Source organism: Hibiscus syriacus, unplaced genomic scaffold, assembly GCF_006381635.1.
Source record: "Hibiscus syriacus cultivar Baekdansim isolate YM2019G1 unplaced genomic scaffold, ASM638163v2 tig00111210_pilon, whole genome shotgun sequence".
In the NCBI taxonomy this organism is placed as follows: domain Eukaryota; kingdom Viridiplantae; phylum Streptophyta; class Magnoliopsida; order Malvales; family Malvaceae; genus Hibiscus; species Hibiscus syriacus.
The window spans coordinates 918,066-929,686 of NW_024063021.1; the positions used below are offsets into that span (position 1 = coordinate 918,066).

An 11,621-nucleotide genomic window follows, 5' to 3' on the forward strand; every position below is an offset into this window, starting at 1 on the left:
ATTTTATTAACAAAAATATTAATATTCCAGATTGCAACCTATTTCTTAGTGAACCATGACATTATTGGGCGCAATCTATTTTATTATTAAAAATATTAACATTCCATATCACAACCTATTTCTTAATGAACCATGACATTTTTAGGTGCAATCGTATTTATTATATATACTCATAACATTTTCAACTTTTAACTTAATTTCTTATCGTGTGAAAATCCAATACCCCATCAGCTTAAACTCTGGTAATATTTTAGGCGCGACCTAAAATGTTAATAATATTAATAACATTTAGGGTAAATTACGCATTTAGTACATAAAGTTTCACTTTGATACGTTGTAATACATGAACTTTCAATTTTTACAAAATCATACCTAATTTTTAGTTTTTGTTTCGTTTTAGTACTCACGTCGTTAAAAACTTAACCGACGAAAGAGCTAATGTGGCATGTTGTGATAATTTTTTAATATTTTTTAAACTTCTACGTCAACAATAAAATATTGTTTTTATATTATTATTTTTATTCAACCAATAAAGTGATGGCACGTGTCACTATCCTATTGAAATAAAATTAACGCTAAATATGCTTGGCGTGGGAACTAAACACATACCCTCCTAAAGAAGAAGAAGCTTGACCATTGGCCTAGGCAAGGTAATTGTTACCTTTTCACCACAAAATATATTTAACTTATACTCCATTACCACAACAAAACAAGATATTTTAATTAAAACTAGGACTCAAACTTAGGACTTCTCCCCAAGAAAAATTAGTGCTCAACCATTCAGTTAGTATATGAAATTGGTTAAATATAATTAATTTTATACTTGATTTATATAATTGTTTAATTAAAGATTAAAATATTAATTTATTTAAAAATATAAAATAATTTTTTTAGTATAAACCAAATTGCTTAATTAAAAATTAAATTATTTTTACTTTTTTGGAATAAAAACAATTAAACATATGTTTTTAAAAATAATATTAAACTATTTTAAAAATTAAATTTAAAATACTTATTTATGATCAATTTAAAATTAAATAAATATTAAAAATATTTTTATCAAAAATAACGTAAAATTTATATTTATTTAATTAATATTAAATTAATAAAGGATTTATGAAGTTAAAAAATAGTGTTTTTAATGATTTAATATTTTATATAGTTTTATACTAAAAAGTGTTTTATATTTTTTTAATATTTTAGTTTTTAATTAAACAATTATATAAATTAAATATAAAATTGATTATATATGGCCAATTTTATATACTAATTTAATGGTTGAATACTAATTTTTCTTAAAAAGAAGACCAAAGTTTGAGTCGTAGTTTAATTAAAATATCTTATTTTGTGGTGATAATGGAGTATACTTTATATATATATTTTGTGGTGAAAAGGTAACAATTACCTTACTTAGCCTAGTGGCCGAGCTTTCTCTTCTTCTCTAGGAGGGCATGGCGTAGGAATTAGCATTAATTTTATTTCAATAGTGCGATAACATGTGTTATTGCCCTATTGGCTGAATAAAAATAATAAATTAATATTTAATTGCTGACATGAAAGTTTAGAAAATACTAAAAAGATTATCACAACATGTCATGTCAACTCTGTTGTTAAGTTTTAACGACATATATTAAAATAAAATTAAAATTAAAATTTAGGTATGATTTTGTAAAAATTAAAAGTTCAAATACTAAAACGTACCAAAAGTGAAACATTTTAGCTCATTTTAGATGTGACCTATTATGTTACTGCATTGATAACTTTTTCAGTTCCGCTTTATAACATTTGGTGTTCCGCTTTTAACTTGTACGATAAGTTTCTCAGTTACATCATTTTAAATTATTTTAAAATAATTGTAACCCAATACATTACAAATAAGTTAACATTTACAGTACCGCTAAACCTATTTTGTTAAGAATTTTTTTCAAATTTTCGTTTGTGCCGTTTTTTGTCTTATATTAGTCTAGCGTTTCATAGAAATTCCCTTAAACACATATATCTATTTATTTAAATTCTTCATCGTATGCACGAATCAAGTAATTTCAATGATTGAAAAAATATTGTTATTCTTAGAAATTTTGGAGTCGAGCATCGCATATGCAAAAATATAAATGTTTATTGTAAAATAATTGAGAGTCTTTGAACAAATATCACCTTATATTTACCCTAAAATTATAAAAAAAAATCATCACCATATGAAATATGAACTTTAAATTTGATCTAAACCCATTAATATTTCATTTTAGGTATAATATTAAAGATTTATTTCTTATGTGAGATTTTTTTGAAAGTTTCTATGATATAAATAACATAATGCATAAAAATAATAGAATATATTATAGAACTAAAAAACAAATGGATCCACCTTTATACAAGTAGTGTTTAAATCCGATATTTTTAGAAATAACAATTATCCAAAACTAAACGTCTTATATTTTTGTCTATAAAAAAGACTTTCTATTTGAAACATGCTTATCATTTGTCTAAGTTCATTTTCCGGACCTAAAACTTTCCAAATATCAGGCGGGCCTTTGAGCTTGAACGTGAGCTCGTTCCTTAAATAGAGGCCTTAGCCCCAAACGTTTTTGTTTAGATTCATTTTAGAGCCCCTAATTCTATCGATTTAAGGCGACAACCGAAATCCAATAAAATGAAGCATTAACTATTTAACTTGACATAATTTTGACCTTACAAATACGATGGTATTTTGCAGCTTAATTTAGCTTTTGTATCATTAAATGAACCGGCTGAATTGAACTTCGAGTAATTCTAATTAAAAAAAATTACCTTTATAATATCAATTTCATAGAAGATGAACAGGTACACTAAGAAGTTGAAAATATACAATGGAATGAACTTTGTACATAATTGTGGGATGGATCAGAAAAGAAAAAGTTTACAAAATCAAAGAATCCATCCCAGTGTTATCTCTCTTTTCCTTTTATCACCGGATACGATTCAACTGAGAGAATGGTTCATTGTTGGCTTTTGGAGCAGCTTTAGCCACTTCTGGTGCCCCAAAAACATTCCAAAATCTCAGTGTCTCATCCCCTGCAGCCGATGCCACTGTGCAGCCATCGGGGCTTTGAGCCATGTAAAGTACTCTTGACGTATGACCAGTTAGCTCCGTCATCTTCACCATCGATGGATACTTCCAAAGTGTTAATTGATTCTGAGTAAAACCATGAGAACTCAAAAGCTCCCTCTCGTTCTTACTCCACAGCAAAGAGCACACCTGAGAGCCCGTATCGACCGAATTCAAGCATGCGCCCGTATGCGTGTTCCAAAACTTTATGGTTCGATCGCCGCCGCCTCCACCGGTGGCCAGCAAATTGCTCTGGAAAGAGCACCAGGCAAGGGCCTTGACGGCTGAGGTATGGTCCTCTAATCTGTGTAGCCATTGTGTTGGTGAATTTGATGATGCCATGGACCTATCCCATATGTGTACAAGATTATCATTGCCTCCGCTCGCTAGTTGTTGTCCGGAAGCCGACCATTTCAGACCACAAACCTCTTGCTGGTGTCCTCTATAGGTTTCGACAACATGGGATCTGATTCTCACATCATTGTTAACAATCTGACCATCCATTCCTCCTGTTGTGAGAATGTGACTGTTCCATGCCATCGAACCCACTCTTGACCTGTGACAACCTCTCATGGTACGAAGCTGCAGCATCAAACGTAAATGATGTAATAAGTGATCGAAAGAACGAAAAAAAAAGAACCAGCAATGTCTATAACATCGAAACCTGTCTATTAGAAGTCGAATCCCATAGTTGTACTTCAGAATTGTTCAAGCCGATGGCGATATGCCGACCATCAGGAGCCCAACTCACACTTGTTATTGGACCGTTTTCATCATCAACAGTGACAAGTTCTGAGGTAGAACTATCTGAAGCATCCCACAAATACACAGTGTTAGCAAGTGCTATTGCAAGAACATTGCCGCTACCCCAATCCAATAAGTTGAGGTAAAAATCATCGACAAGATCTGGTGCATCCAACGTTCTCTCGGAGCTCTGAAGTATGGAAATTGATCATCACATCATATCAGTTTCTGTTAAACCGAAATTCCCAGAGCTAGTCAAATTATGCTTATCATGCTCTAGTTACCTGGGGAATGTGTCTTCTAAGCTTTGCGGATTTGGCAGGATGAGCCGAAGCGATCGAGTTACCAGAAGGGAAGTGTTCGACCGGCGTCGGTGGCTTGTTCTTGAAAGCCAAGATTCGGGTCCGGTTCATGTTCAAGGTCTCGGCCAGCAACTTCCTGTAGGCCTCCTTGGCGGGTGATGAGCAAGGTGTTTGATCCTCTTTGGTCTTCCTACCTTCGGTCAGCATGTAATGAGCATAATCAAAGTCCATTGCTGAACGGTTCGGTATGAAACTATCCATCTGATAATAACAAGAAGAACATAATTACTTTGAATTTCACAACAGAGTTAAAAAATTAAAGAATTCAAGAACAAGAAAAGCCCATATTTGCAATCACTAAAATCAAATAATACCAAGAAAAATATAAATACTCTGAGTATCATTAAAAAGTTGAAACATCAAGAAATCAAGAACAAAAAAACCCAGATTTGCAATCACTAAAATCGAATAGTACCAAGAAAAACATAATTAGTTCTACAATCTACAAAGTTGAAAAATCAAGAAACCAAGAACAAGAAAACCCCAGATTTGCAATCACGAAAATCAGATAAAATAATGTATAATAAGTCGATATATTTACATTTTCTTTAGTATTATTTCTTCTGAGGAGAAGCTGTTCTTGAAGTGGCCATTTAGATTGACCGTTCACGTTTGAAAAAGAATTCAATGATCCTGCATCCATAATATCAAGTATCCCAAAAAACCAGATATATATATAACAACAGAGAAACAAAAAGCAATAAACTACTCAAAATCCTGCAATAAATAGTTAAGTAAATTCCAAAATATTATGTACTATGATAACCCATAACCTGCAAAATTCAAATCAAAATATAATAGCAAAAAATCGATAAACAAAAACAAAATAAAACGAAAATCGCTGTATACAAAAGGGCAATTAGAGAAATGCGATGCGAGAGTAGCTGGAGATGTTCGAGCAAGAGCTAATTGGGGATTTTTAGAGGAATGGAAGGAGTTTATATATTGGTCCCGAAAAGATAAGAGGAGTTGTAGGGATTTCGAGTAATTTTTTAATCTGATTCGAAGGAATGCCTAGGTTTTATTATTGGAGAACGGCAACGGCTACTTTTTTTCGAATTTTTAGGGTTTATCACGGGGAGTGGCAACGGCTAGTTTTTTTTAACTTGCATTATGCGTGTTTCTATTAGTTGGGTTTTATTTTTTATATTTTCAGTTAATTATAAAATTATTACATTATAAAATTTTAGTATAACATAATATAAATTTACATGATTTTTATTTGTAAGTTTCATAATACAAATGTATTATAAATAATATTTAAACTTAATATCTCATTGCATGAACAAAACGACATAAATGATTAAAGAATGATTGTTATTCTTTAGAGGTTTTGTGTTATAGTATGACATTTGTAATAATGTTTAAATGTTTATTGCCATATCATTTTATCTTATCTGTTATCATAATGATATTTCATTAAAAATTTGACTCAACGTGGTTGTCATATGTGATGGAAATAATATTAAAATCCTTTAAAAACAAATAAATTGTATTTTTTAGAATATATATATATATATATATAATTTTTAAATTTTATTTTTCAAAAAAAAAATTAAAATTTTATATTTCATTTTTATTTTTTATTTTTTTAATTCTTTATTGGATTTTTTAATGTTTTAAATATTTTTATGAGATTCTTTTAAAGATTTTATATATTTTTTTAGTTTTTTTATGATACATAAAGCGTTATGATTAGGTTAAATGACTATTTTAATTGAAAATACAACTACAGTAATGAATTAAATAAAATGATATTACATGAAAGTAAATGAGAAAAAAAAAGTATATGAGAATAAAATAATAAAAATTTCAAGCAAATTCATAAAAAATATTTAAAAAAATTCAAAAATTACTAAATCTTATTAGATGTTTATTTGAAAATAATGTTTGTATTAATATATATTATGTTTCATATGATTATATATTTTTTAATAAATGAACTTAGAAATAAAATTTAATTACAATGACAAGTCAAGCAAATTATGAAATGAATTTAAACATGACATAGAAAACATACACAAACATGTCAAAACATGCATAAAAAATACTAACATAAAAGTTATATATAAAATCCATATTATTTTATACACAGATAAACACAAACAAAAAGAAACTATAATATAAAAAATTGTGAATTGTCATAAATAGATAACGTAACGAATAGGCGAAATCGAAGAGTTAGTATGAGACGTGATCTATAAATCTTAAATTTTAAATTTTAAAATTGAATTTATTAAATGATATCGGTGGTAAAAGGGAAGTGATGTTCTCTAGAGGTATACGGTCAAACAGTTACGTCTGTAGAGTATATATACATTGTGAATGATTGAAAAAATTTTGAATAAATAATTTCTTGTAATCACTCTAAATTACTAAAAAAAATAACGATCAAATTACATAATATAAAATGTATTATCAAATGATTCGAGAAACTTTGAATAGATAATATAATTTTTGGGGAATAATAAAGCATTTAATAGGGCCGAAAGGGACCCCATTATAATTTTTGGGGTTCAAGTTCGTCTGAATTATATATGTTTCAGTTTTAGGCTTTTGTTTGGTTTACCGGAAATATAATTTGTAAGACGGAAGATTAAATAAGTAGATAAATAATTTTTTATTAGTGTGCTTATAATAAAAATAAATATAAAAATAGTTTTTTTATTTTTCATTTGACAGAGTTGAAAAACTAAACGAAAAATAATGTTTTTGAAAATATATAATTTTAAATTTATATTTCTGTCATATTTTTTCGTCTTATCATTATAATTTAAAATGATTTATTAGCGTACTCAAAAATGAAAAAGAAAATCATCCTTGTCATTTTCTTTTTAATTTTTATTTTCACCAAATATATTCAAAAAAAATCCACACTTATTTTTTCCCCTCTTCCAGTTAACTGAATCCAAAATAATCAACCAAAATCTTAATTTTATTATAAAATGCAAAATATCAAATTGGTTCAATTCGAAAATTAGTCATTATTGTCAAGGCGTGCGTCTTGGTATGCCTATGAATTTTTTTTACCAAAATATATCATTTTTAAAGATTAAATATTAAAATGGTATCAATATACCTCAATCGTAAAAAAGAATATTATCTTTCTTAAAAATGTTAAGTTTAAACAGCTACATCTCTAATATATACGTTGTTAATTAAAAAAAATCTGAATTGATAAATATTATAATCTCATCAAAACTATTCAATATATGTAATAAAATAATACATGTCTTCAATTATTTATGAAATGGCACTCTTTGACTAAAATCTAAAAAAACTTGTGCATTTAACTTCATTTAGGATTTGTACTATTTTTTCTCCTTTTCTTTAGACATCAATAGTTTTTTTTTTTTTTTGTCTTTATGATCGATAACGACATTAGCCTCGGTTTACTTTTAATAATATTATCTTTATGATACATTTTCTTCTCCGTTATGACATGTTTTTTTTATTTTTATGGCATATTTTTTATTATTTGATTGTTATTTTCGTTTATTATTTTTTTCATAGTTGGATTTAACATCGTCACGACTGATCAAGATGACGCTTTATTTATTATCATGTTGATCTTCTATGTATTAGACCCTCAGATATGATTTAAGTATGCGATTTACGTTCGTGGATATTAGTTTCACGTCGTTCAATTCTGATTTGCGATTTGTTAATGATTTTCAATAGTTTTATACCCTTTTGTTGTTCGTTTAATGATGCGAGAAGATATGTTCATATTTACCTTTTATATGAGTTTATTGGATTAGGTTTTTTTAACATTGTTCCTTGTATGATCCTTGTGGTCTTAAAGTGGTTAATTTTCTCATATTGAAAAAAATCTTTATTATTTATTTAATTTACTAATGTGATTATAAACCTTTATTGTAATTAAAATATTTTTTAATTTTAATAAAATTATCATCTTTTATAAAAAAAATTATGCATTTGATTGGATATGTTTTTATACACGTGTCATCCAAATCTTGAAAACGCATAATTGATTAGATATGTTTTCATTTATGTGGCATGATCTTGGAAAGGCACAATTAACAAAGCGCACTTTTACTAAGTTACAAAAATACACAAACAACAAAAAAAAGCGATGGAATGCTCCGAATCTCCGAACGATGCAAGTGATGCCTCGGCCACCCCCAACGTCTCTCCGACGATTTCTAGGGTACCAAGAAAGTTCTCTTCAAACAACCCTATCCAAGACACAGTGATGGAAGTTGTGGAACCATCTCAACCTACGCCTTCCTATGCAGTGATATTGTCAGGAAAGGGCCAGGATAAAGCAAATTCAGTAGGAGCACAAGGTGGTATGGAGGAAGAATTCGACATATCCGATGACGATATTATCACTGGTACTCGCTACGAGTTGCCTGCCATCCAATTCTCAGATCGTGCATATAAGCTCATGGAATCAACTATGACTAGGACGGTCATTCTTAAGTTGCAGGGTAGGAATATTGGCCTCAACGCTCTCAATAACAAAAATTATGTGTCGCAATCGTCTTTCGGATGAGCTAGAAATTGGGCTTTGACTTAGATAAACATAATAAAACCTTCACCGATCATTTATTTTTTAAAAAAGTTTAGGTTGATCGGACACCTCAGTTAATTTCTCTTACTTGATCTGCGTCTTACCAAAAATATGTCGGGTTCGAGAGTTGGTTATAGTCAAGGAATAATTAACACTCTTGTATTGCCCTTTTCGTACTAATTAAATTTTCCGTTTTCTTAATTACGAAAATTGAAAGTTAAATTAAAAGTAAAATTCGATCCAAATTACTTACATTCGATCGATTATAAAGTACCCCTAAAGGTCAAAAAGATTGTTGAGTTAATCGATCGATGGAATATGCCAAGAGGGGGTGAATTGACAATAAAAATTTTGGTGGAAGCTTTTGTAGAAAATTGAAAATATTTGCACAGCAATTTAGAGTGGTTCGACTTTCTCAACCAAAGTCTACGTCCACTACCTTAGCTATCCACACTAAGGATTTTCCACAAATTCACAAATTTATCTTTCTTTTGAGTACAAAGAGTAACCTTACAAATCTCTCAAGAATTATACCTCAAATTCTTGAGAATACTCTCTCCCAAAGAGAACAATACAAATTTTGCAAACTTACAAGAAAATCCTCACAAGGAAAGATGTTTGTACAATTCTAGAACAAAGAAAGAACACTCAAGAATAATACAATTGAGCACAATAAGTGTTATTGAAAGCAAAAATGAATATTGAATGGAATAGGCTTGAAAATGCTCAAACTTGAGGTTTGATGCTTTCTCATTGATTCTCTCTTGATTCTTGATAATTGTTGTTGATCAATGGCTTCTAAGCTTGTTTAAATACTCCTTAGATCATTTCTGAACGTTGGGGGTCATTAGTGGAGTTAATAGAGCCGTTATTGTGTGAAAATAATTAATAAAATAGCTTGGAGCGTTGGGGGGTATCGGTACCTCTGCATAGGGTATCAGTACCCTGCTGTGTAAAATTCAAATATTTCGACCGTTATGAGATGGGGGTATCGGTACCTCCTGGGGGTATCGGTACCCTCCAAGCAATCTGTTATTTCTCGGAGCCAAATCTTAAATGGGGGTATCAGTACCCTCTTGGGGGGTATCGGTACCCTCCGAGCAATATGTTATTTCTCGGAGCCAAATCTTATATGAGAGTATCGGTACCTTCTTGGGGGGTATCGATACCCTCTGGGCAATCTGGTTTTTCAGTTTAAGATTTATTAAGAAAATATTTTTGGCTCGATTAAAGGCTCGAAATACTTTGTAAAATTGTTTAAAAGATTAAAACACACTTTTACACTTGAGTAACGATTGAATTTGACATTTGAAAAACTTGGAGTAATATTTTAATATTCGAATAGTTTGATCGAATATATATTTGAAAAATATTAGAAAATCTTGAAATCCAATAACATTTAATTTGTTATATCGAAACATCAAAATGTTTTCAACAATCTCCCCTTTTTGATATAACTAAACATTTTAGTAATTTTAAGATTTTCTAATTGAAAATCATTTTTGAAATCACGTTTGTTGTTCATCAATGGCTTCTAAGCTTGTTTAAATACTCCTTAGATCATTTCTGAACGTTGGGGGTCATTAGTGGAGTTAATAGAGCCGTTATTGTGTGAAAACAATTAATAAAATAGCTTAGAGCGTTGGGGGGTATCGGTACCTCTGCATAGGGTATCAGTACCCTGCTTTGTAAAATTCAAATATTTCGACCGTTATGAGATGGGGGTATCGGTACCTCCTGGGGGTATCGGTACCCTCCAAGCAATCTGTTATTTCTCGGAGCCAAATCTTAAATGGGGGTATCAGTACCCTCTTGGGGGGTATCAGTACCCTCCGAGCAATCTGTTATTTCTCGGAGCCAAATCTTATATGAGAGTATCGGTACCTTCTTGGGGGGTATCGATACCCTCTGGGCAATCTGGTTTTTCAGTTTAAGATTTATTAAGAAAATATTTTTGGCTCGATTAAAGGCTCGAAATACTTTGTAAAATTGTTTAAAAGATTAAAACACACTTTTACACTTGAGTAACGATTGAATTTGACATTTGAAAAACTTGGAGTAATATTTTAATATTCGAATAGTTTGATCGAATATATATTTGAAAAATATTAGAAAATCTTGAAATCCAATAACATTTAATTTGTTATATCAAAACATCAAAATGTTTTCAACAATCTCCCCTTTTTGATATAACTAAACATTTTAGTAATTTTAAGATTTTCTAATTGAAAATCATTTTTGAAATCACGTTTTGAAATTACTCCCCCTTACTCTAATATTTTGAAAAAAAATGTCTCCCCCTTACTTTAATACTTCTTCCCCTTTCTATTAATTCAAAAAAATATTAAAACAGTTTTAAACAAGATTTTTGAAATTTAAGCCAATTGATAGATTAAGATAAAACATAAGCTGCTAAGATCACAATCAAGAGAAATGTTAGCCATTATTTCCATAATTCAATATTCAAAAATAATGTGAAATGGTAAATTGGTCATATGTACTAATATGTAAATGATGTAAATGATGCGAAACATAAATCTAACCCAAATATATATAAATAAGTAAATCAAACATCCAAATAGATCAATCCATAAACATCCAAAATGTTAAACAATTCAAAGTTCTAAATCTGAAATCTTAAGAAAAACTAGGTAAGGTCTACTCCATTAGAGGATCAGGAGGAGATAGATGTGTCCATATATTAGCCACATCTCGTGTAAGCACATCGAGTCTATCGTCTATAGCATTGAATCGATTATCCATTGTTTCACGATTAGCTCGAGTCTCTTGTTGATTCTCCAATTGTTCAGCCCCCATAGCTAATAAATGAGACTCTATAGATGTAAACCGTGAATCCATTTATGCATACCGGAAGTCGAATGTCTCCATAAGG

General features: G+C 29.8%; 1 protein-coding gene across 1 annotated transcript; it reads right to left on the minus strand.

The window, feature by feature from the left end:
- Window positions 1–2,891: 2,891 nt before the first annotated feature.
- On the minus strand, window positions 2,892–5,144 carry LOC120155994 (cell division cycle 20.2, cofactor of APC complex-like). Its single transcript, XM_039167429.1, has 4 exons — window positions 4,733–5,144; window positions 4,114–4,392; window positions 3,750–4,019; window positions 2,892–3,667 (listed from the first exon to the last, which is right to left on the minus strand). Exons 1-4 carry the CDS (start codon window positions 4,832–4,834, stop codon window positions 2,945–2,947), a joined length of 1,374 nt encoding a protein of 457 aa, XP_039023360.1. The 5' UTR covers window positions 4,835–5,144; the 3' UTR covers window positions 2,892–2,944.
- Between the last annotated feature and the right edge of the window lie 6,477 nt (window positions 5,145–11,621).